General features: G+C 47.6%; 1 protein-coding gene across 2 annotated transcripts in view; it reads left to right on the plus strand.

Annotated features, from left to right (window-relative positions):
* Positions 1-5,435: 5,435 nt before the first annotated feature.
* Positions 5,436-27,256, plus strand: part of vstm4a (V-set and transmembrane domain containing 4a) — a 58,912-nt gene continuing 37,091 nt past the window's right edge. Inside the window, exons 1-2 of one of the 2 annotated variants that reach the window (XM_072491725.1) lie at positions 5,436-6,206; positions 22,758-23,150. In XM_072491725.1, coding sequence (XP_072347826.1) covers positions 6,158-6,206; positions 22,758-23,150 — 442 coding nt within the window. In that variant the 5' untranslated portion in view covers positions 5,436-6,157. The remainder of the gene's footprint in view (positions 6,207-22,757; positions 23,151-27,256) is intronic. The other variant, XM_072491726.1, reaches the window with a different exon arrangement.

Here is a 27,256-nt window from a genome sequence, read left to right on the forward strand (position 1 = left end):
GAATTCGTCGTCCACCTACTAGACTGGACTTCTAAGACTGTTCACACGTCAAACTTTAGCAACTACTGTTTTGTAACATGTCACTGTTTTATCGTTCCAGACCTCGTTTGATCGTTCCAAATTTCAACGTTCTTCTTTTGTTATGGTACAACCTCGTTAGCATGTCCACCTGACATCGCCCCTTGTATATAGTTAAGCCCCATGTACATGATGTAAATATTACGCACACACACCTTTAGCTGCACTCAGGACACATTTATATTTATAACCACGCAGGCACATAATCTTGTAAAAAAGGGGGGATGTCATGATATTCAAACATACATCATAACACATACATAATGATAGACAGACCAACGGACCAATTAGCACACATAACACGACAGCCAATCACAGACAAGAGCAGACACAGCATAAGACAAGAAACACAACACTTCCTGGGCAGTCCATCTGGAGACAGCACAGGGCCAGGACCTCATTAGCAAGACACTCACACAGTCACAACGTGCTGAGTACCAAGTCAGATGTGTAAATAGTTAGTTGGAATAAAACTGCGTTGCACCAATCGCAACCGTGTTGGTTCGTCTGTACCTCAGAGCACCCAACACCTCAGGATCCTTACTGACTTAGATTTTACATTTTCTTCCCCCATGTTTAAATCTCTCCACGGCCACACTCCGGACTCAGAAATCTTCACCTCTCCTGATCCTGATGTACTTTCTCATCTACCATTAGCCACCCATTTCCCATGTAGGGTTTTCGCTCGGGAAGGCCCTCCCGATAGCCTTCCACCTAAAACCAGCTTTAGGCTGATGGATCGTGTTAATCAGAAACCTAGGCTGTGATTCTCTTTTCCCGCTGGCAGCGCACCCCATTGATAGGATGAGGGACAGAGAACCCCACCGCCAGCAAACGGTGTGCCGCCGAGAAACACGGGGGAAGCAGAGAATCCCGTTCCTAATTCCCACTTTATTTTTTTAAATATAAATTTAGAGTTCCCAATTCTTTTTTTCCAATTAAGGGGCAATTTAGCGTGGCCAATCCACCTGACCTGCACTTCTTTGGGTTGTGGGGGTGAGACCCACGCAGACACGGGGAGAATGTGGAAACTCCACACGGACAGTGACCCAGAGCCGGGATTCGAACCCGGGTCCTCAGCGCTGTAGGCCGCAGTGCTAACCACCCTGCCGCCCCCTAATTCCCACTTTAACAAAGAACTCTTTGTGAAGTTAGTTCCCAATGGACAGATGATAATGACTGTAACAGTACGTCTTTAAATAAAACCCTACTGTGGAGTTAGAAGCATTAGCTCCCGGAGCTTGCTCCAGCCTCCACCTCATAAGACCATAAGACATAGGAGCGGAAGTAAGGCCATTCGGCCCATCGAGTCCACTCCGCCATTCAATCATGGCTGATTTCAACTCCATTTACCCGCTCTCTCTCCATAGCCCTTAATTCCTCGAGAAATCAAGAATTTATCAACTTCTGTCTTAAAGACACTCAACGAGACACTCAACTCATGAGATTTAACTGGGGGGGTCACTAATGTTAACCAGCCTGGAATTGATCCCCCATGGGCCTGTGAAGGCATAAAGAGTGTTACCAAGGCACACTGAATAATCAGATGAGGCCTTCGAACCAGCTTTTATCAAGTGTAGGGCTTCTAACTTGGCGTGTGTTAGTTGTGGATTGTAGGGGTAGAGGAGGTTACGAATATCGGGAAGGCTTTGAGCATGGAGAGAATTTAAAATCAAGGTAAAGGGAGATCAAGACGCCATACAAGTTTGGCTATGGCAGCAGAGTGCTGGATATGCGCAACACTACAGAGGCTGCAATCAGAGTGGTCAGTCAATGGAATAGTTAAGCCTGGAGGGAGCAAAAGCAAAGATAAGACTTTCAGCCACAAATGGACTGATAGAGGGGTAGAGAAGGATACTTTTATGGAGGTGGGTGTCAGCAGTCTGGGTGGGACAGAGGATGTAGGGTTGGAAGTTGGAAGTTTAGCTCAGGGTCAGTTAAGGCGCTTAGTTGGCAGAATTCTTGAGTCAAAGAACAAAGAAAAGTACAGCACAGGAACAGGCCCTTCGGCCCCCCAAGCCTGCGCCGACCATGCTGCCCGTCTAAACTAAAATCTTCTACACTTCCTGGGTCCGTATCCCTCTCTTCCCATCCTATTCATGTATTTGTCAAGATGCCCCTTAAATGTCATTATCGTCCCTGCTTCCACCACCTCCTCCGGCAGTGAGTTCCAGGCACCCACTACCCTCTGTGTAAAAAATCTTGCCTCGTATATCTCCTCTAAACCTTGCCCCTTAAACCTATGCCCCCTAGTAATTGACCCCTCTACCCTGGGAAAAAGCCTCTGACTATCCACTCTGTCTATGCCCCTCATAATTTTGTAGACCTCTATCAGGTCGCCCCTCAACCTCCATCTTTCCAGTGAGAACAAACTGAGTTTATTCAACCGCTCCTCATACCTAATGCCCTCCATACCAGGCAACATCCTGGTAAATCTCTTCTGCACCCTCTCTAAAGCCTCCACATCCTTCTGGTAGTGTGGCGACCAGAATTGAACACTATACTCCAAGTGTGGCCTAACTAAGGTTCTATACAGCTGCAACATGACTTGCCAATTCTTATACTCAATGCCCCGGCCAATGAAGGCAAGCATGCCGTATGCCTTCTTGACTACCTTCTCCATCTGTGTTGCCCCTTTCAGTGACCTGTGGACCTGTTCACCTAGATCTCTCTGAATGGTTCTACCATTCACTGTATATTCCCTACCTGCATTAGACCTTCCAAAATGCATTACCTCACATTTGTCCGGATTAAACTCCATCTGCCATCTCTCTGCCCAAGTCTCCAAACTATCTAAATCCTGCTGTATCCTATGACAGTCCTCATCGCTATCTGCAATTCCACCAACCTTTGTGTCGTCCGCAAACTTACTAATCAGACCAGTTACGTTTTCCTCCAAATCATTTATATGACATTCTGGGTTGCAGTCCAAGACTGGAGCACAAAGCACAGTGACACTTAGGGACTGCTGCATTGTCTTTCAAATGAGATTGTGAAATGGCGGCCCCCATCTGCCTGCTTGGCTGGCGGTGAAAGCTCCGCTACTTTGAAGAAGAACAGAAGAGCTGTTGTCCTCACCAGTATTTATCCCCCAATCAAATTCACAAGAAACAGATTATCTGGCCATGAGTGCATTGCTGATTGTGGGAGTGTGCTGTGTGCAGACTGGCTGATCCGTTTCCTACACTGCAAGACTGACTGCACTTCAAGAATGGTAAAGCGATTGTGATGACCAATGCTTGTGAAAAGCGCAATGTAAATTCTAAACCCCTTTTTCAGCCTGAGAGAGGGGCCAGGTGATGATGAAGGAACTTGTTGACTTTGGAAATGGGGCTTGTGGCTATAGAAAGAATGGATTGGGAGCTTGGAATTCAAGCCGTATATTTGGGTAGATGGGAGTCAGAGATGTAATTATATAAGTACCAGACACCTTGGGATTAATTCTATCTTAGAATTTTTTTCAATTGGACTTTACCACATGGTTGGTTATTGTAACCCTCCAAACAGTGGCATCACTATGAAGAAGAAAGGTCATACCCAGCAAGCAAGGCGGCACCCTACCTTGCACGCTGGTTAACACTGCTGCCTCACAGCGCCAGGGTCCCGGGTTCGATTCCGGCTTCGGGTGTCTGTCTGTGTGGAGTTTGCACATTCTCCCAGTATTTGCGTGGTTTTCCCCCCACAGTCCAAAGATGTGCGGGTTCGGTGGGGTTATGGGGATAGGGTGGGGGAGTGGGCTTAGGCAAGGTGGTGCATACTCGATGGGCCGAATGGCCTTCTTCTGCACTGTAGGGATTCTATGGAAGTCTAAAGTGAAAAGTTGCTTGGCATTCACAGATCTCAAGGGCGGCATGGTGCTGCGGTGGTTAGCACTGCTGCCTCACGCCGCTGAGGACCTGGGTTCGATCCTGGCCCTGGGTCACAGTCCGTGTGGCGTTTGCACACTCTCCCCGTGTCTGCGTGGGTCTCACCCCCAGAACCCAAAGATGCGCACGGCAGGTGTATTAACCACGCTAAATTGCCCCTTAATTGGGGGAAAAAAAAGAATTGGATACTCTAAATCGGTAATTTCAAACCTCGGGTCACGGGTGGGCGTCAGAAGGGTCGCACGGCCAAGCGTTGTGGTGCTACCAATCACAGTTCCATGCACCAAGGCATTCCCAATTCAGCAAAGTAGTGCCGAATGGCAGGCCCAGCTTTTAGAATTGCCGGCCGCGACCAACTTTCAGAATGCTGGCCGTTCCGCATGTTCGTGCCCCCTCGGCAGTGTGCAGGCCAGCCCAGTGAGGCAGAACGCCTCCTCCTGACATCAGCAGCTGACCCAGAACTATTTGTATTTTTCTTAAATCGCAAGAGTCTTCCTGCCTGGACCGGTGGCAGAGAGCAGGTCGTGGACGCTGATGTTTTGCACTTGCCAGGACCTCTGCTTCAACAACCCGTGAAGAAGCTGAAAACAGGAACAAAGCAGCACAAAGATGATTACTTGAGGCATGGGTTTATTAATTGTCCCACTGCAAACCAGGGTTCAAAGTTCATGTGTCATATGCAGGGAAGCCCTGGCAAGTGAAAGTTTCAAACCCTCAAAACGTCAAATGCATTTGAAAACTAAACGTGGCGAGTTCGAGGACAAACCTCGTGATTTTTTTTCCATCAACTGAAGTCATTATCAGAAACATAACATTGAATGACAAAGTGGAGTTTGCACATGTCTGCCTGGGCTCCCTCCGGGTGCTCCGGTTTCCTACCACAGTCCAAAGATGTGCAGGTTAGGTCGACTGGCCGGGCTAAATTGTCCTTACGGAGATAGGGTGGGGAATTGGGCCTTGGTCGGGTGCTCTTTCAGAGGGTCGGTGCAAACTCGATGGGCCGAATGGCCTCCTTCTGCATTATAGGGATTCTATGAAATGAGATTATGAGGACAGAGCATTTTCACCCGTCACATTAAAGGTGAATATAAACAGGGGGTTGGCATGGGTGACCAGCATGGGTCATGAACGTTGGCTGGTGAGGAGCCCGAAGGATGGTCGGGCAAAAAAAAGTTTGAAAAACACTGCTCAAGGTTTATTTTAAAAAAAAGAAATCTGTCATTGACTCACTTACTGGTGAAGCCAAATGCCATGCCAATTAAAACTGTGGGTACTTCGAAGGGTTTAACCTGGTGTTGTAAGACCTCTCACTGTATTTTGAAGAGTTCACTCTATTCTAACCCAGAAATCAGTCGGTCACATCCTGGGGCAGCCCCCACTCAACCCTGTAGCCTCTGAACAGGATCAACTCAGTCAGAGATCCCAGGTTGAGAGCGATCAGCTCACACCAGGGTTTGCAGACAAGACCCAGCTTGCCTGCAAAGTCCAACTGTGTGGCTGGGAGCAAGATTCACGTTCACAACTGCAGTCTTTTTTTTTCAATCCGCCCGAGGGGAAATGAGGGAAAAAAAATTCCCTCCTTGGGATTATCCCAAAAATGAAAAAAAAAAGAAGATAAATTCTCTTGCACCCCAGTGTGACCACAATGGAGTGATTACATGGAAATGGAAATGTCTGTGAAATTACTCATGGAGCCCAGCTCTGAATCTCAGCCACTCCCAAATCCACCAACCCCCCCCCCCCCCACCCCCCGACACCCCGAACCTTTGAAAGTCTGGAGCAGGACAGATTGAAGGCAGCAGCTCAAGCAGACGGAACAGTTCCTGCGTACAACAAAGTTTCCCCAGCTACTTAGTGGAAAGTTTTTTTCAAAAATTGCAACCAGAGGCAACTTTCTCCAAGCAAAACAGTGGAGCCTCTCTCTCTCTTTCTCTCACTGAAGTCTGCCATCTGTGCTAGACGCACTGACAATGAACTTCATACTGTTTGGTCCCATTGACAAGCAGGCAGACAGGAATTCCATCCTTGCTTGCGGGCAGTGAAGGAAGTGGCGCTTCCTAAAGTGCTGGACAAGAAGCAGAAGGTCGGGCTCTCTCTGTCTGTGTGTGTGTGTGTGGATGTGAAGGAGCAGGGGGCACACAGCTCGCTGCCTAGTTCAATACCATGCCAGATTGTCGCCCGCTGAATCTGCTGGGTGTGAGCCGCTGGCCAGCATGAAGATCCTGGGGGTGTTAGTGCTGCTGACAGAGCTCCTCGCTGTGGGTAAGATGTGCCCTCTTATATCTCTGTACCGACTGCTTTTCCATGTTTAAAACTTCCACCCAGAGAACAGGGTGTGTGTGTGTGAAATGTTACGCCAGGTTATGAACACTGATGAAATGCAGCTCCTAAGGCGTTTTCCTCGCACACCAGCTTGAAAATAAAGCTGCAATGTGTTTTTTTTATTGTTGTTGGGAGTCCTGTTTTTTATAGATTTGCCATAGATTAGAGCCCAGGCAGAATAAACTTTGCCCAACTTTTTCTGAACTTTTCATTCACTCCCAACTTTTTTCTCGACTTTCCATCTCTCTTCTCCCCCCACCCCGAATTTTGTTCAATGAGTTTTCTTTTAGCCCCCCAGTTCATAGAATCATTACAGTGCAGAAGGAGGCCACTCGGCCCATTGAGTCTGCACTGACCCTCCGAAAGAACACTCCAGCCAGATTCACTGCCCCACCCTCACTGTCCCCCTAATCCCGTAACCTAATCTGCACATTCCTGGACACCAAGGAGCAATTTTCCATGGCCAATCCACCTAACCTGCACATTCCTGAACACTAAGGAACAATTTATCATGGCCAATCCACCTAACGTGCACATTCCTGGACACTAAGGAACAATTTATCATGGCCAATCCACCTAACCTGCACATTCCTGGACACTAAGGAACAATTTATCATGGCCAATCCACCAAACCTGCACATTTCGGGACACTAAGGAACAGTTTATCATGGCCAATCCACCAAACCTGCACATTTCGGGACACTAAGGAACAGTTTATCATGGCTAATTCACCTAACCTGCACATCCTTGGACACCAAGGAGCAATTTATCATGACCAGTCCACCTAACGTGCACATTCCTGAATGCTAAGGGGCAATTTAAGGGCAATCCATCTAACCTGCGAATTCCTGGACACTTAAGGGGCAATTTATCGCGGCCATTCCACCTAACCTGCACATATCTTTGGAAAATGGGAAGAAACCGGAGCACCCGGAGGTAACCCAAACAGACACGGGGAAAACCCTTTGGATAGCCAGTTAATAGGGAGTGCTGATATGGACCACACTGGATGCCCGCTGCTCTGTGGGTAGCTGGCGGTACGGTGGCACGTTAGTCTCTCTGTTCCCCACACCCTCCCATCCTAGGCATGGTCTGTTATCAATCAGAACGAGTCCTGGACACGCATCCCCAGCGTTTTTACGGACAGATTAAGAATTCATCCTGCAGGTTTACTTACATTCCCCATGGGGAAAATGGGCAGAAGAAAAAGAGATACGAGTTGGAAAGTTTTTTTAACAGCCGATGTGCAACTTCTTGAAGACTTTTACTTGCTCCAGGCTCCTTGCAGCTTTAAGGAAAAACTTACTGGGCAGTTTGAACTGCCACTTCAGTTTTGCCTTTAACATTTGTTGTGCATTGCATGCAATCAAAACTATGCCGATTTGTGCCAGTTTGTGTCCGATGATACAGCATGACATAATAGGGAGCTCCGAAAAAGGAAATGGCTCTCCAGGCAGCAGTCTTGAGCTCCAGAACACCCAGAACGTCTGGCTGTCTGGAGGCAACTGCTCATTGCTACAATGATGCAGCACCGATGGAGGCCATTTGGCCTATAGTACTCTCTGAAAGACGTGACCAATCCGTCTTCCTCCTGTGCCCTTTCCTCAGAATCCTGCAGTTATTTCTCTCCTCCCAGGCATTCGCACGATTTGAAGATTTCCTCCTGTTATGTGATATCCTGCGCCAAGCACAGGGCCAAAGAGCTGGCTTTTAAAGTAGACCAAGGCAGGCCAGCTGCGTGGGTTCAAATCCGGTGCCGGCCTCCCCGAACAGGCGGCGGAATGTGGCGACTAGGAGCTTTTCACAGTAACTTCATTTGAAGCCGACTTGTGACATTAAGCGATTTTCATTTCATTTTTAATTTCAATACTTTTGTAAAATCTGTACTTGCGCTGCTGGCATTCAGCTTTTTAACCTGCAGACTTTTTTTCAATGTTCCAGTGGTGACTTTTTAAATCAGAAACAATAAAAAAGGACACTCCCTATTCAGTGGAGATTAGGAATTGGTGGGTAAATCAGAATGCCCAAACTGTGTTTGGATTCTAGCCTGCATTCCCCTAATCAGTAAGCTTTAAAAGTCGAACTCTGTATCTACATTGAAGTCTGTAGTGACACTGGAACTCAGTGCATGTTATTTTTTCAATACAGATACAAAGTATTAAAGTGATACTAATCAGGAAAGGCAAAGATAACAGTTTCTGTTGTCTTGAAAAGGCAGAGTGTTGCAACACCAATGCAGACCGTTCGGCCCATCGTCCTGCTTTGGAAGAGTCGTCCAACTGGGTTTACTCCCTTGTCACGGTGATCCAGCCTGGACAGATTTGAAATGCAGTTTCACAGCAGATTGGCGTTATACATCACCCAGGGCAAAATCTGACTACTGCGAGAGCTCCTCCACCAGGCAGTCTCGCCCTGAATGGCTTTAGAGCACTCGCGTGCCAGAAGACATTATGTGACCACCATCATGCATCCATAAATACCAACAAACAAAAACTGCACATCAGCACAAAAGTAAACCTCCCTCCTTGGAACAGGGGCGAGGAGGCCTGCCTGTACGCTTCAACGTTTGACTGTACCACAAACAGAAGTGGCCGTGAGACTTTCTACTTTGCTACTTGATGACAGAAAATTGACCCAGTTGAAAATGGAAAATAGCAAAGAATTTAGCAAGCACTGCTGCCTTTGCCAACACTGCCTGTGCCTCTGGCAGCGCTATTTATTTTGGCCTCTGCTTTTTTGAAGTAAGTATAAACACAGCAAATTTTGCCAGCAGGTGGGTGGAACTGTGAACGTGGAACGTTGTACACTCAAACATTGGGATGAGAGAATGCGACAGCCAGGCAACAGTGCAGAGGGAACATGCGTAGGGAATTAGCTATGGAACAACTTTAGAACTTTTTCCCAAGCGTCAAAGAAGAATTGAGTGTATTCGATTACAAACTCGGTCAGTGCAAAGGCACTGTCATCTCGTCTTGGATGACGTTTAGAAATTGGGTAACAGCGAGGCAATCCCAATAAATATGCTGTCAATTGACCTACATTTCTGAAAAAGAAGTTAATACTGCTTGTGAATACATTATTACACCAAATCCGATTCTCTTCCCGTTCCTAGTGGTCACACTCGGGCAGACGTTTGTCTGTTTCCATAGCTAGTAATTCCTGGAGCAGGTCGCGAGTCTGTCGCCGGGGTCTTAGAGTTTGAGGGGCGCCACGCCACATCGAGGGTGGCTGACCAGGAGTCTCTCCCACTCTTACCACCAGCCCTTGGCGTGTTTGGAAGGATTTGCAAATTGATGTACTCAAACTGTTTGACCGCGTTATGAACACACCTTCCTTGGTCATCAAGTGCTGGGGTGGGACTCGAACCTAGAGCTTTGGCTCAGAGGCAGTGACGCTAACCCACTGCGTCACAAGATCCCTCTGAAGAAGAGTCAGACAGACTTGAAACGTTAACGGTTTCCCTCTCCACAGGCGCTGCCAGACCTGCCGCGATTTTCCAACATTCTCTGTTTGTATTTCAGATTTTCAGCATATTTTGCACCAAGCATCTTGACTTTCTGTTAAATATCAAGTTGAGCAAAATTGTTTGACATTCCTATAGTTTTCTAGCAGATGTGCAAAACTGTAGCCAGCGGTTCACTTTTAAGTGAAATATTTTTGTTGCCTCTGATGCAATAATTAATATGGCGCACTGACTTTGCAATTCTTTGGAAAAGATTGAAGTGAGTCTGTCGATAGCAATGTCAGGAAATCTGGAACCACCACAGAGGGCCTTTGACCTCCAGCCAATCTACAATTGGTGGGTGTAAGGCTGTTCGGCCTGTTGCCTGCCTAAATCGAGGAGCAGTTTCCGAGAGACGGACTATTTATTTTTGGGTGGGAGTAGCTCTGGTGGAGGTTAACTGCCAGTGAATAAAGTCACACATTTATTCATTGACATCAGTGCGTAATGTAACAGAGATATATTGGAGGCTTAATGATTGATACAAGTAGCCTGGGTATGAATCTCAGTTTTTCATGGGTGCTTAGAATCCTGGACTGAATGAATAGAAACAGCGGGAGATCATTCAACACCTCCAGTCTGGTCTGCCACAGAATTAACAGTCTCAACATTGAAATCTTCAATCGACCTGCTCCACTTTTTTGAGGGAGTGGGTTGAGGATTTTGAATTACTCTTTGAAAGGTGGAAGACATGATTCCTGATATCAACCCTGAAAGGTTCAGCTCTAATTTTAAAGGCCTCCTTCTTTTGGCTTGCCCCAATAAAGGCAACAGTTTTTCTCTATCTATACTGCCAGATCGCTCCATCATTTACAAATGCATCCATAATACCATCAAGGAATAAAAGTCTGAACCACACAATCTGTCCCCATGTTTTAAACCTTCTAGCCCCAGTATCATTTTGTTGAATCTGTGCTGCATTCTCTGCAATGTCGGATAATCTTCCTGAGGTGCAGGACTGAACTCGGGGCACCAAATGAATGAATGCGGGCAGGGTTTGACATGTACTTTAGTCAGCTTTCTAATGATGGAAGCTGACAGAAGTTGAAATGCTGGGCTTTTTATCTTAGGAAGTCAGAACCTAACTGAGCACATATTCCATAGAAGCTGTAGAACCCCTACAATGCAGAAAGAGGCCATTCGGCCCATCGAGTCTGCACTGACCCTCCAAAACAGCACCCACCTAGGCCCACTACCCCGCCCTTCCAGGCCTATCTCCCATAACCCTGTAACTTATCCTGCACATCACCTTGGAGGAAATTTTAACATGGTAACCCACCTTCAGCACGTTTTTGGACACGAAGGAACAATTTAGCTTGGCCAATCCAGTAACCTGCACATCTTTGGACTGTGGGAGGAAACCGGAGCACCCGGAGGAAACCCACGCATACACGGGGAGAACGTGCACACTCCACACAGTCGCCCAAGGCCGGAATTACACCCGGGTCCCTGGCGCCGTGAGGCAGCAGTGCTAACCACTGGTCCACCATGATGTAATAATCTATTGGCTGTGAAGGCCCATTGTGAGTTTGGTATAATATGGTGATCTATGAAGTTCATCAGGAAAAGAAATGGCGGGAACGAGCGTCTCATTGGATTGCGTGTGGAGGCGGCCATTTGTAACTGCAGTAAGCAACTCCTGTTGATGCATACTCTCAGCTCCTCACTGTTGCCCCAGCAGTCTGCTTCGAGCTCAGCAATGCTAAAGATGATCTAGGGGAATGGTGGCACAGTGGCGTTGCCACTGGACTGGTGATCCAGAAATGGCGGCGGTTTTCAGGTGGACGTTGTTGAGCCACCTGGCGGCACCCAGGATCCCTGCTGCCAGGGTCATCGCCATGGCATCCACGGGTATTCCGGCAGATGAAGAACGATTGACTGGGCTTGAGCAGAGAGCATTGCAAATCATGAAGAAAGGGATAGATCCCTGCCATATCCTCACCCCAAAAGAATATCCAAACCAAGGAGGATTTTCCTGTTGCTCCTTCAATCACCGACGAGGGGCTTGTCGGTTGCATTTGTGAAGAAGATAACACTGCAATTGTTTGGTTCTGGCTGAATTCAGCAAATCCCCAGCGACGTCCATCTCACTGTAAACTTGAACAACATGAGCTTCCTCATCCATAATTAACTGTAAATCACTTAAATATATTGATCTATTAGTTTTGTTTCAAGCGAAGATGTGCACTTTACAAAATAAACACTGTTAAATACTTGCCAATCATAACAAAACAAAAAGAGACCCAGATCGAAATTCTCCGTCCGTTCACACCGGCGGGATTCTCCGTCCGTTCGCGCCGGCGGGATTCTCCGTCCGTTCGCGCCGGCGGGATTCTCCGTCCGTTCGTGCCGGCGGGATTCGCCGTCCGTTCGCGCCGGCGGGATTCTCCGTCCGTTCACACCGGCGGGATTCTCCGTCCGTTCGCGCTGGCGGGATTCTCCGTCCGTTCGCGCCGGCGGGATTCTCCGTCCGTTCGCGCCGGCGGGATTCTCCGTCCGTTCGCGCCGGCGGGATTCTCCGTCCGTTCGCGCCGGCGGGATTCTCCGTCCGTTCGCGCCGATGGGATTCTCTGTCCGTTCACGCCGGCGGGATTCCCCGTCCGTTCACGCCGGCGGGATTCTCCGTCCGTTCACGCCGGCGGGATTGTCCGTCCGTTCGCGCCGGCGGGATTCTCCGTCCGTTCGCGCCGGCGGGATTCTCCGTCCGTTCGCGCCGGCGGGATTCTCCGTCCGTTCGCGCCGGCGGGATTCCCCGTCCGTTCACGCCGGCGGGATTCTCCGTCCGTTCACGCCGGCGGGATTCTCCGTCCGTTCACACCGGCGGGATCCTCCGTCCGTTCACACCGGCCGGATTCTCCGTCCGTTCACGCCGGTGGGATTCCCCGTCCGTTCACACCGGCGGGATTCTCCGTCCGTTCGCGCCGGCGGAATTCTCCGTCCGTTCGCGCCGGCGGAATTCTCCGTCCGTTCGCGCCGGCGGGATTCTCCGTCCGTTCGCGCCGGCGGGATTCTCCGTCCGTTCGCGCCGGCGGGATTCTCCGTCCGTTCGCGCCGGCGGGATTCTCCGTCCGTTCGCGCCGGCGGGATTCTCCGTCCGTTCGCGCCGGCGGGATTCTCCGTCCGTTCGCGCCGGCGGGATTCTCCGTCCGTTCGCGCCGGCGGAATTCTCCGTCCGTTCGCGCCGGCGGAATTCTCCGTCCGTTCGCGCCGGCGGGATTCTCCGTCCGTTCGCGCCGGCGGGATTCTCCGTCCGTTCGCGCCGGCGGAATTCTCCGTCCGTTCGCGCCGGCGGGATTCTCCGTCCGTTCACGCCGGCGGGATTCTCTGTCTGTTCATGCCAGCGGGAGTCCAGCCCCGCTGCAGTGAACAAAGTTTTTGGCTGAGCGGCAAGTTCTCCGTTCTCGATGGTGGCGGGGCAAACACAGATCGGAGAATCCCTGCCCCGGTTTCATGCTCTGGGTTCGAATCCCACCCCGGTAGGTGGCGAAATTCGAATTGGATTAAAAGAATAACAATGACCGTTATTTTGGTGTTGTTAAAAACCCGATTGGTTCACTAATGTCCTTTCGAGAAGGAAATTAGCCACCCTTACCCATCCGTTTTTCTCCCCGAGGTGAAAATGCTCCACGTCGACATGCAGATAGTTGTGCCACAATAATATAACTTCTCACTGGGTTACACAGATTGCTCAGGTTGACATGTAAGCGAGTATCACTAATTAATGAGGTGATCCCTTTTAGAACAATCTGCATTCATATAACATTTCTAACTTTGTGATAAGACAACGCGCTTCACAGAACTGGAGTCAGCCAAAATGTTGACACTGAGCCAAAGAAGGAGATTAAAATACGTGGTCAATTGAAAAGTTTTAAGGAGTTTCTTCAAGGAGAAGAGAAGGAGACAGAAAGGTTTAGGGAGGGAACTATGTAGCTTAGGGCTGAATGAATGGAACACGAGCATGTAATTACAGGCAGCAAGAACATATCATCTGCAGTAACTGCACAGAAAGCCTTAAAGTACCCAACAGGTAGACACAAGACTTTTGCGAGGTTATATTGGAGGTTCAGTCTGAGTAAAGTTGTCGCTGTCAGCTTTCTAAATTACAAGTGGCATGTGCATTAACAAATATTTCAACGATGGTTCAGAATATTTTGCTCTTGTGCAAGGAACAAATTTGCCTGCCTGCTGCGTTCTTTCACTGTATTAGATTACAACTCTCCTGATGCAATGCTGAGCATGATAACATAATTTGGGGTTAGCCATGTGGGTGTATGGTTCTGAATCGGTTTGGGCAATGGCCGGTGATTACTGACTATCAAATGATAGATGACAATGTTTGACAGTGACTTAAAGAGCATAGAATGGCTTCTACTGCTCAATCCCCTGACCACAGTCATTCCTGTTGTAGTGACCCCAGTCACATCCGAACTCCTTCAGTCTGAAACCATTTTTAAATGATACTCAAGACACCAAACTGTTCCTTAGAAAACTGCCAGAAGCTGAACTACGACTGCATATTGGCTCCATTACATCCCCATTGTGACAGAGGCAACCTAGGTTAGCGAGTGGGCCACAAGAGTAGCCCGCCTTCATCTCGGTGGGCCGCATGTTTGAAATAATAATGTTTATTAGTGTCACAAGTAGGCTTACATTAACACGGCAATGAATGTTACCGTGAAAATCCCTTAGTGGCCACACTCCGTCACCTGTTCGAGTACACCGAGGGAGAATTCAGAATGTCCAATTCACCTAACAAGCACGTCTTTTGGGACTTGTGGGAGGAAACCGGAGCACCCGGAGGAAACCCAAGCAGACACGGGGAAGATGTGCAGACTCCTTCCTCCCAGGCGGTGACCCAAGCCGGGAATCGAACCTGGGTTCCTGAAGCAACAGGGCTAACCACTTGTGCTACCGTGTTCACTAAACATGAGCCCATGAATGAGATTGAATATATTTAATACACGCCGAGGATCCAGTGATCGTGGTCCATGTAGGCACCGATGATCTACATAGAAGGAGGAAGAAGGTTCTGTGTCGGCAGTTTGAGGAGGTATGCACTAAGTTAAGGAACAGAACCTCCAAGTTTATAATCTGTGCTTTATTACCTGAGCCACGTGAAAATTAGCAAAGGGTGTGTAAAATTACAGAGATGAATACTGGTGTGGGAGAAGAGGGTATTGGTTTGTGGGACATTGGCATCAGTTCTGGGGAAAGTGGGGGCTGTACCATTGGGACGGCCTACACCTGAACCCTGCTAGAACCCGTGTTCTTGCAGACCGTATAACCAGGGAAGTAGAGAGGGCTTTAAACTAAAGAGTGGGGATGAGGATTCAGGTGCTTGGAAAATTAGGAAGTCAAAGTTAAAGTTAGGAGAGTGTAGGTTAGTAACCAGCCTGAGTTTCAACAGGAAACAACAGATAGGGACTGATCATATGAACATTATGGGCGGGAATCTCCCCTCCCCGGTGGGTGGGGAGTCCCGGCGGGATGGAGTGGCGTGAACCACTCCGGCGTCGGGCCGCCCCAAAAGGTGCAGAGAATCTGCACCTTTAGGGGCCAAGCCCTCATCTTTAGGGGGCTGGCGTGGAAGGCCTTTGGCGCCACGACAGCCGGGGCCAAAGGGCCAAAGGGACTCCGCCGGCCGGCGGAAGTCCGCGCATGCGTGAGAGCGTCAGCGACTGCTGACGTCATCCCCGCACATGCGCAGGGGTGGGGGGGTCACCTACGTGTCGGCCATCGCGGAGACCTACGCGGCCGACGCATAGTAAAAGAGTGCCCCCACGGCACATGCCCGCCCACGGATCGGTGGGCCCCGACCGCAGGCCAGGCTACCGTGGGGGCACCCCAGGACCCCGGAGCCCACTTGCGCCGCCTGGTCCCGCCGGTAAGGGAGGTAGTTTAATTCACGCCGGCGGGACTGGCATTACAGCAGCGGGACTTCGGCCCATCGCGGGCTGGAGAATCGCCGGGGGGGGGGGGCACCGACCGGCGCGATTCCCACCCCTGCCGAATCTCCAGTGCCGAGAATTCGGCGGCCGGCGGGGGAGGGATTCGCGCTGCCCCCTGGCGATTCTCCGACCCGGGGGGGGGTCGGAGAATCCCGCCCATTTTACCAAGGATTCATACAGGAGCCCTATCAAGGAGCAGGGAACGGTTTAGAAAATCAGGGGTATATGAGGGGCCGGTGGCACAGGATAGTGAGGGGGAACTTGACTGTCATAGTATGACAGGCCGGGGCAGGAAATGTGAACATGAATATGCAGCACAGAGTAAATCCAGAGTTGTAAACAGCTGCAAAAATATCAAAACTATATGTTCTTTATCTCAATGTACAAAGCATGTGCAACAAAATAGATGAGTTGATGGCACAGATAGCAACATGATGTATTAGCTATTACTGAAACATGGTTGCAGGGTGGCCAGGATTGGATGCTCACCATTCCAGGGTATACAATGTTCCAAAAGAACAGGCCAAAGGGGAAAGGAGGTGGGGTAGTGTTGTTAATCAAGACAGGTTTCCGAGCAGTGCTGAGCCGTGGTATACAGGCTGAGGATTGTGCTATAGAATCAGTTTGGGTTGAAATTGTGAATAGCAGGGAAAGGAAGACAACGTGGGAGTAATCTATAGACCCCCAAAATCTGACCTCTCAAGAGGTCAGAGCATAAATGGAGAAATATCGAGGGCATGTTTGAAGGGAACTGCAATTATGGGAGATTTTAATCTGCCTATTGATTGGACAAACCAAACTGGCAAGGATAGCGTAGAAGAAGAATTTGTGTAGTGTATCAGGGATTGCTTTTTAGAGCAGTATGTTGTGGAACCTACCTGGGAACGGGCTACTTTGACATGGTTTTGTGTAGTGAAGATTTTGTGGTTAAGGATCGACTCGGGGGTAGTGACCACAAAATGGTAAAATTTCTGATACAGTTTGAGGATGAACGCCATAGGTCCTTAGCCAGTGTCTTCAACTTAAATAAGGGCAATTATGATGGTATAAGGGAGGAGTTGTCTGAGGTGAACTGGGTAAACAAGCTAAGATACAAGTCAGTAGATGAGCAGTGGCAGATATTCAACTGCTGGTCCATAAAGCTCAGCAGGAGTGTATCCCAATGAAAAAGTGGGAAAGCATGAGAAAGAGGGAAAACCACGGTTAACAAAGGAGTTCAAGGATAATGTTAAGTTCAAAAGCAGGATATACAAAGTGGCAAAGGATAGTGGTAGACTAGAGGACTGGGAAACTTTTAGGACCCAGCAGCAAAGACTTAAAAAACTCATAAGAAGGGAGAAAATGAATTTTTGAGAGAAAACTTGCATGCAGTATTAAAACAAAAATATGAGTTTCTATAAATAGATAAATCGGAAATGGGCGGCTAAGAGGGCCTCGACTGAACGAGGCTCATGAATCAAGAACAGCAAACAAAGAAATGGCGGAGATGCTAAACCACATTTTTTGCATCCGACTTCACCATGGAAAACATTGCAAATATCTCGAAGATATCAGATGGGCTGATTTCAAAGAACATGGTAGGACTTACAAAAATCTCAACCACAAAGAATAGAGTATTAGAGAAACGCAAGGGGCTAAAAGGTGGACAAGTCGCCAGGACCCAATGGACTGCGCGCTAGGGTTTCAAACAAAGTGGCTGCAGAGATTGTGGACTCATCGGTTGAAATTTTTGTAACTCGCTAAATTCCGGGAGGGCCCCAGAAGATGAGAAAACAGCCAATGTGACTCCCTTGTTCAAAAAGGAGGCAAGGCAGAAGGTGGGGGAATTATAGGCCAGTTAGTTTAACATCTATTATTGGCAAGATGCTGGAGTCAATAATCAAAGAGGAAATAGCTAATCATTTAGGAAAGCTGAATATAATCTAACGTAGTCAATATGGTTTTATGAAAAGTAAGTCATGTTGACAAATTTGCTTGAATTCTTTGAGGATGTAACAGGGAGAGTAGATAGAGGTGAACCTGTAGATATAGTGTATTAAGATTTCCAAAAGGCATTTGACAAGGTGCTGCATAAGAGGCTGATGCACAAAGTAAAAGCCCATGGAACTGGAGGAAGTGTGTTAGCATGGATTGAAAACTAGCTGTCACATAGAAAAAAGAGAGATGAAGTAAATGGGTCCTTTTCAGAGTAGAAAGATGTAACTAGTGGTGTACTGCAGGGATCAGTTCTTGGCCCACAATTGTTCACCATTATCATTAATGACCTGGCCTGTAAGATTTCCAAATTTGCCAATGAGATGAAAATGAGTGGAAGGGCATGTTGTGATGGGGTATTGTGATTCTGTAATCGTATATACTGGATGGCTGGGCAGAAACCTGGCGAATGAAGTTTAATGTGGGGAAGTGGGAGGTCATGCACTTCGGTAGGAGGAATCAAAAGGCCGATTATTATCTAGATGGAGAGAGACTGCAGGTGAATGAAGTTCAGAGGGATCCAGGTTTCTAGTGCATGAATCACAGAAAGCCAGCAGGCAGATCCAATAAGTAGTTAAGAAGGCAAATTACATTTTGGCCTTCTGTGCAAAGGGTTGGAGTTTAAATATAGGGAGGTTCTGTTGCATTTGTACAGGGTGTTGGTGAGGCCTCACCTGGAATATTGCCTACAATTTTGGTCACCTTACCTAAAAAAGGATATGGTGACATTGGAGGCAGCCCAAAGGATTCACCAGGTTAAGAGATTAGAGGGTTGTCGTATCAAGAGAGACTAAATAATCTGAGTCCGTAGCCTTGGAGTTTAGAAGAGTGAGAGGTAACCTAATTCAAACATATAAGATCCTGAGGGGGATCGACAGGGTAGATGGTGAGATGTTTTCACTCGTAGGAGAGTCTCAAACACGGGGACATAGCTACAGGATAAAGGGCCGAATATTTAAACTGAAGTGCGTAGAAATTTATTCTCACAGAGGGTGGTGAATCTCTGGGATTCCCTACCCTGGAGGGTGGAGGTACTGGATCATTAGAAGTATTGAAAGTGGAGGTGGATAAACATTTGACAGATCGAGGAACAGAGGGATCCGGGGAGAATGGCACAGAAAAGGAGTTGAGGGCGGCACAGATAGGCCATGATCGTATTGAGTGGCGGGGCAGGCTGGATGGGCCAGGTGGCCTATTCCTGCTTCTAATTCCTGTGTCCTTGTGAATATTTTGTTCAGAGTTAGGGAAAATGTTTAATCTTTCATATATTAATAGGACTGTCATGAATTTCAAAATGGGGGAAATGAAAAGAAATATTTATGCTCTGGTCGGACGCAGTCGAATATTCTAACCAGCATGCACCTCGCCTCGAGTGCTCTTGAATTCTCCCTTATCATTTCAGTCACACTGGTAGGAAAAAAAGACAACGCGGACGGGAATCTGGCAATCCAGCGTGTGGGCAACAGTAGAAGCGACGGGCCACAACTTGCCTGCCACTGCTCCATGACATTGAGCCTTAACCCCAGCTTCAAAGGAACAGGCTTGGCTACATTAGTGTTGCATCTTCATGTCTCCACTGATGGCCTAGACCAGTGATTTTCAAACTTTTTTTCCGGGGACCCATTTTTCTAACCGGCCACCCTTCGGGACCCAACCCGGCCGACCTTCGCAACCCACGTCGGCTGACCTTCGCGACCCACGCCGGCTGACCTTCGCGACCCACCATTTTCTCTTACCTTGTTTGTTGCTGACAAAAATGGAGGAAATGGTTTTGGGTCCCTTTGGCCCCAATGGTCCCTTTGGCCCCCCGAACATGAAAAAAAAAGGCTGCCACCATATTAAAAAAAAATTCGGCCACACTCGCATGCGTCCCCGATCATCGGTGCGCATGTGTAAAACTATGCGCATGCGCACTGATGATCAGGCACACATTCGCAGTGTGGCCGAATTTTTTAAATCTGCTCCTGGCCATTTTGAAGGCCACTTGCAGCCGGCATTATTAAAAGATGCCTGCTGCGGCTGTTGCGCGATCGGGAGCGCCGCGACGGACGGCTCCGTGACCCTCCCGACACCCACCTGCGGGTCACCCCCCCCCCCCCGAGTGTGACAATACCTGGTCTAGAATAAGCCATCCTGCCAAACCTGTATCCAGGAGTTAGCAGTTTACGGCTATCCACCTCATCGCCTTGGAAGCACATGCAGCTGAGCAAATACACACCGATCACCAATTCAGAAATGGGCCTATTAATCTGGTCGAGCTTCAAACCGAGCTCTGCTGGATGAAAGGACAGTGTGCTTTGCTGGTAAATGGTGTTGCTCCAAAACCAAAGTTTCATTTAAAGAAAATGAGTTACATTTTCCAATCATTGAAGCCAAGCATTACAGGGCATGCTAATTGTTTTCATGTTTTCTCTTTCATGTCCTATAACTGATACCATTTAATAACAAGACATCTCCCAAAATGAAAGGGCCTTTAAGCAAGTAATTCAAATCAGATCTGTTCTGCCACCCAGTTGCAACCTAAATTATGTGACAATTTTACTATAAGATGAAAAATAACAAATGAGAGGCTGAAACTTGTACTTTATTGAAGGAATGAAAACAGATGTGCGATTTGAGGTAAAATCGTTTATGGTCTTTGAAATATTTTTGAAGTTCACGCATTGTACAATATGTCATTGACACTGAATGACTATTAGAATAATGGCTCGATTTCCTGCAATAGTTACAGTACGAGACTGCTGGACATTCTGTGACGTTATTCGTCATTCTCCGCCCATCACGTTTTATCTTCGCAGAGTGGACTTTGTCACTCTAGCCTAGGCAACCTGGGAGAGGTGTAGTTCTCGGTGATTTTCGAACGTTTGTGAGGCAGAGAAAGCGTCACCCCCGCCCATCCAGGCATAATGCCAGGGCACCCCACCGAACATGGACATGTTCCTCAGGCCCCTGAACTAACTGCTGAAAAAGCAGCAACCCAAAGCGAGCAGGGTGTGCCTGAGCCAGGAAAGTCTCAGATCCTCCAAAATAGTGACTCACGCCACCGTGTTATAACTGACAGGAGCTGCCAGCTAGAGTGTGTCTGGCTGTCAGTGGCCACCAGAGGTGCTGTGGCGCTGGGAAGAGCACAGCGAGATAAGTAGACTATGAAGTACTTTTTTTAATGGGGGCTGCATGTCAGGCCGTGGCAACCTCAAGAAAACCGAGTGGAGCCATGCTCAGCGTTGATGAATTTTACTGAGGGTTCCTTCAGGCAGCATTACACCCCCTCTCAACAATGTGAAGGCGAGAAGGATTTTGCTCGGGGCACGGGAAAACACCCAGGACCGATTTGAAATCCGGCCTGGAACTTTCCGGCTGTTCGCTGGTGGCAGGATTCTCTGAGCCCGCCGGCAGCGCACCCTCACCCGTGGGCTTCCCGGCAACCTGAGGTGCCTTCAGTGGGAATTCCCATTGACAGCGGCGGAACAGAGAATCCCGCCGCCAGGAATGGCGTTCCGCATCCCCCTGCCGGGAAACATGCGGCTGGGTGGCCGGAGAATCCCAGCCTATTGTCCTCAACTTTTATTAATCTCTCCAACTTCCCTGTAGTTTCCACTCGAAAAATCATAACTCCACAAAAACAGGCCCTTCAGCTCATCGTGTCTGTCTATCTATCAAGCATCTTCTAAAAAATGTATTCATGTGATGTGGGCATCACTGTACTGACATTTATTGCCCATTGCTAATTGCCCTTGAGGGGGCAGTAAAGAGTCAACCACATCGCTGAGGGTCTGGAGTCACGTCTCGGCCAGACCAGGTAAGGAAGGCAGATTTCCTTCCCTAAAGGACATCAGTGAACCAGATGGGTTTTTATGACAATTGACAATGGTTTCATGGTCATCATTAGACTTTTAATGAACTCAAATTTCACCATCTGCATTGACGGCATTTGAACCTGGGTCCCCTAAGTATTACTCTGGGCCTCTGATTTACTAGTCCAGTGTCAGTACCACTATGCCACCGCCTCACCTATCTATTCCAATCACATTTTCCAGGACTTGTTCCAAAGCCTTGTATGCGCTGGCATTTCAAGTGCTCATCTATATGCTTCTTAAATGTTGTGAGGGTTATCACAGAATCATAGAATTTACAGTGCAGCAGGAGGCCATTCAGCCCATCGAGTCTGCACCAGCAACTGGAAAAAGCACTCCACTTAAGCCCACATCTCCCTATCCCCATAACCCAGTAACCCCACCTAACCTAAGGGCAATTTAGCATGGCCAATCCACCTAACCTGCACATCTTTGGACTGTGGGAGGAAACCGGAGCACCCGGAGGAAACCCACGCAGACACAGGGAGAGCGTGCAGACTCCGCACAGACAGTGACCCAGCTGGGAATCGAACCTGGGACCCTGGAGCTGTGAAAGAACTGTACAAACTACTCCGCTACCGTGCCGCCCCCGCAAGGGAAATTAGGGCTGGGCAATAAATGGCAGCACAACCTGTGATGTCCACATCACATGAACACATTTTTAAAAAGATGCTTGATAGATAGGCAGGAGGTTTCCTCCTCTACCACCCTTTCAGACAGCGAGTTCCAGATTTGAGCGCAATCGGATCCTACCCCAACAAGTGGAGCACCAAATAGAAAATTAGTAAGTCAGCCGACGCAGAAATGAAGGAGTAGAAGTCTAATGACGGACTGACAGCTGAAGACCCACCCCCATACTCTCAACTACTCCAGGACCCCAAGGGTCCCAGGGCGGCAGTTTGAAAATCAAGTTTTGCACCAGTGAACACAGCTCCTGGGAGAGAAGTCAGGGTAAAAATTATAATTCTATGGTCGACCAGAGTCATCCTAAAGACTCCCCAAGATCATTTTTCGAATGGTAACAAATGACTTTGATTCTCTTTGGATTTTCAAAATGAGAGAATCTTCTGAGCGTAAACGGGCTTGTAATAAAATGCTGTTCAAACAAAATAAACGTAAAAACATTTATAATAAATAGCACAATATTGACGCAGTGTAACAGTATCACATTAATATCATTGTGCAATTTATTCTTTTTGCTTCCCGGCCACAGATATCTGTGAGGCCCTGAAGGTCATTGTCACTCCAGCGCCTGTGGTGGAGTTCACTGAAGGACAGCGGGGCACCCTCTTCTGCCGCGTTTCTCAACAAAAAAGGAAGAACAGTTTCTTGTCTCTGGTCTGGCTCTTTTCGAATTCGTTGTACGACAGCCAAAGGATCCTGCGGCTGAATCGGACAGGCCACGTGCAAACATTCCGGAACTGTAGGGAGAAACGTTGCGAGCTTCAGTTCTTCGAACAGGGGCCCGCCAAGGTCTACGTATTGATCGTCAACAAATTTGACAAAAGCGATGAAGGGCACTACAGATGCAAAGTCCAGGAAATTGCGAACCTGAGCAGGAGATGGCTGTCGATATCTAATGGAGACAACACTACGGAAGTGAAAGGTAAGACTAAGCCTGGTATTGATCACCGAGTAAAATGGTCGGATGCTCTCCCAACACATGGAGTTAAAAATGATTGAACTGACCTGTAATCGGGATTTTAAAAATAAATAAATTCCCCACATAGTTATACCTCACAGATCCCTCATTGGAAAAAACATCCAAAAAGGTGAGGAATAATGTCTGTCATGTTTACTGCATTTGACATCCAGGAGTATTTGCATTCACAATATTAAACAAGCATTTGTGCACAGTGAATAAAAACGATTGTCTTTGCACAATTCCTGTCCCCATTCCAGTTCTTCTCTCAGACCAAACATGGCAACTTTTCAATCTCGACTTTCTCACAATCCTTTACTTCAGCCGAGACTCACTCGGTGTCTTCTCCACAAAGGTCCCTGTTACTGTGGGGGTTTTTTGAGAAGGGGAGTCGCATCGTTGTGTTGTATCGTGTTGTTCTGGGTTGGCACCAACTTGTATTTGTTAAAGAGCTTTCAAGCCAGGAAAATGAGCTGGCTCAGCTACAGCCCTAGGCAGACCCCAGAGAGCTAGTCATGTTCTACCCTCTCTCTCACTCAAGTGGGCTAGACAGCTGGTTTGTGATGCCGAGCGAGGCCAGCAGCGCGGGTTCAATTCCTGTACCGGCTGAGGTTATTCATGAACTTCTCAACCTTGTCCGTCGCCTGAGATGTGGTGACCCTCAGATTAAATCGCCACCAGTCAGCTCTCCCCCCTCACAGGGGAAAGCAGCCTATGGTCACCTGGGGCTATGGCAAATTTACCTTTACCTTACCCCACATGGTAAACTCTTAATTCTTACACTAGGGCGGCACGGTAGCATAGTGGTTAGCGCTATAGCTTCATAGCGCCAGGATCCCAGGTTCGATTCCCGGCTTGAGTCACTGTTTGTGCGGAGTCTGCACGTTCTCCCCATGTCTGCGTGGGTTTCCTTCGGGTGCTCCGGTTTCCTCCCATAAGTCCCGAAAGACGTGCTTGTTCGGTGAATTGGACATCTGAATTCTCCCTCAGTGTACCCGAACAGGGGGAAGAGTGTGGCGACATGGGGCTTTTCACAGTAACTTCACTGTGGTGTTAATGTAAGCCTACTTGTGGCAGTAATAAAGATTATTATTATTAATGTTTCATCTGAATTTCTATTAGCCGTGACTTTTCTGGCTGAATTTCAAGAGTTAACATGTTGCCTTCATTAAGATCCATTTGCATTGGAAAGCCCAAATCTTGTAAACATTGTACTAGTGTTCTTTAAAAAAAATATTTCACAAGATGTTTTCCAAGATTTGCAAAGAGATTCAAAAACCAAAAAAAAAACCTCTTTCGTTCTGGCTGGGCTCAGCAATGACACTATTCATTTCAGCTCAGCGTTCTGAACCAGCTCCAAATTCACTTTAGTTGCCAATTCTATCTTCTGAAAACACTTTCTGTAACCTTGCTGCTAACTTGTGTTATGCAAGAGAACCCTAAAGTGTATCATGGAGTTCACCTGACCCACAACTTTTAATAGATTGTGGTTATGGGGAACACAAGGGCCCACTTTACAGGTGTGATGCAACAGAGAACTAAGATTATTTTAAAACAAAAACAATGTTTATTCTATGAACCCAGTTAACATTTTATAAACATACAGAGAACATCTTAGCAACTATCAATTCAAATACACCCCCCCCCCCCCAAAGAATACAATACTCTCTAAGACATCCATAAGACAAAAACCCTTTTTACAGAAGGACAGCAGGTTTAAATTCTCTACTGAGAGCAGTTACCACTTTGAAATGACCACATTAACATTCTTTAGCTTGCAGAGATTCATACACATCTTGCTTTGACTGCAGCTTCTCCAAATCTAAAACAAAACTAAACAGAGTCACAAAGCAGCTTTTCAGGACAAAATGAAAGTGAGAGACAGAAAGACAGCCCAGCTCCACCCACACTCTGACATCACTGCTGCCATTTGAGAAACACACATTTCTTAAAGGGACTCTCACATGACACTTGGCAAGACTGAGAAAGGGACATAAACTTTACAAGTTGAAACCACATGTTGACCAGCCATCTATCATCCTGCGAACAGCGCTCATGTTTGACAATGCATCAAATCTCACCCCATGACCACCCAAAATGGAAGAGGAAGGGTCAGGATATCTGACTGCAACACAAGACAACTGCACAAAAATATCTGTCAATATATAGAATACGGTACGAATCCCCAGTGATCCATTAAACAAAATTTTGAAATGAGTTACTCCAGAGGAAGGAGATGCCTTCAGCAAGTTAAGTTATTTGAATAAAGCAGCCTGATTCGAATCATAGACGCCACTCGGCCCATCGAGTCGGCACCCATCCTCCGAAAGAGCCCTCACCTAGCCCAAATCTCCTGCCCTATCCCTGTAATCCCGTAACTCGACCTAACCTTTTGGACACTAAGGGGCAATTTATCATGGCCAATCCACCTAACGTGCACATCTTTGGTCACTAAGGGGCAATTTAGCATGGCCAATCCACCTAACCTACACATCTTTGGATTGTGGGGGGGGGGGGGAACCGGAGCACCACGCGGACACGGGGAGAACGTGCAAACTCCACAGTCACCCAAGGTTGGAATCGAACCCGGTTCCCTGGCGCTGAGAGGCAGCAGTGCTAATGCCTGTGCCGACATGCCGTCCACCATTAGTTGAAGTGTCTAATGGCTCACGGTGCTGCAATGATCCCACGCAAGAAGTGTCCACGGAGAGAGCAAGGTGGATAATAATGAGATGAATGCAAAATTATGTGACAAAAAAAGCTATAAAACGACATGATAAGTATTACTAAATTTCTAATGTATCTAATGTGATTTTAGAGCTCATTGGCTTTCATCTGCTTTAACATTCTCTCATTGACATCACTGACGAGGCCCAGAGTTTGTTACCATCCCTATTTGCCCTTGAACTGAGTGGCTTGTTGGCCCATTTCAGAGGGCAGTTAAGAGTCAATCACATTGCTATTGATCCAAGGTCACATGTCGGCCAGGTCAGGTAAGGGTGGCAGATTTCCTTCCCTAAAGGATATTTAGATGGGTTTTTATGGCAATTGGTGATCTTTTCCTGATTACTGAGTCTAGCTTGCAATTCCAGATTTATTCATTGAATTTAAAATTCCACCAGTTGCCATGGTGAGATTTGGACTAGATTCCAGAGCGTCAGTCAGCAGCTCCCTGGATTACGAGTCCAGTGATATTACCAATATGCAACCATCTCACGCGAATCAAGGAGCCCGAAGACCAAAAGGGTTTTCTGTTCATACTCGCATTACTTTATGAATCCACCCTGAAATATGGGCAAATGACAATGCTTCCTGCAAGCGACAGGAATAGCTTGAAATCATAGAATCCCCCACAGTGCAGAAGGAGACCATTTGGCCCATCGAGTCTGCACTGACCCGAAATGCAGAAGACAAAATGATCTCAATAAAAATTACAAAGTAACTCCAAAACGTGTAATGGGCCAATAATTGTGGTCAGTCTCTCGACTAGAAGATTCTTTCCCCCAAAAATATGCTTTATTCGTAAAGGTACATATAACAACTTGAAAATTACAAAAAGTGCCCTAAAATTTGGCTTGTCTCCATACGGTATTTCCCACTCTTAGATGCCTCTATAAAAAGAACAATACAGCGCAGGAACAGGCCCTTCGGCCCTCCAAGCCTGTACCGGCCATGATACCACCCTTGGCCAAAACTCTTAGCACTTCAGTGCCGTATCCCTCTATACCCATCCTACCCATGTATTTGTCGAGATGCCTTTTGAACGCCGTTAATGTATCTGCTTCCATAACCTCCCCAGGCAACGCGTTCCAGGCACTCCACCCTCTGTGTAAAAAAACCTGCCTCGCACATCTCCTCTAAACTTTACCCCACGGACTTTAAACCTATGACCCCGAGTGACTGACCCCTCATTCTCTTCATAGTTACAATCTACATTCCATGTCAGGCACACCGCCTGTGGGGCAAAACATTTCACGTTGAAAAACTGCAGAAAGGGCAATAAAATTCCTTCATGTAGCCTGTTTCTCTCTGAGGTTCCTCATTCTCAAAATATATTCAATGTCAGTCAT

This window comes from Scyliorhinus torazame, chromosome 28 (genome assembly GCF_047496885.1).
Source record: "Scyliorhinus torazame isolate Kashiwa2021f chromosome 28, sScyTor2.1, whole genome shotgun sequence".
Lineage (NCBI taxonomy): Eukaryota > Metazoa > Chordata > Chondrichthyes > Carcharhiniformes > Scyliorhinidae > Scyliorhinus > Scyliorhinus torazame.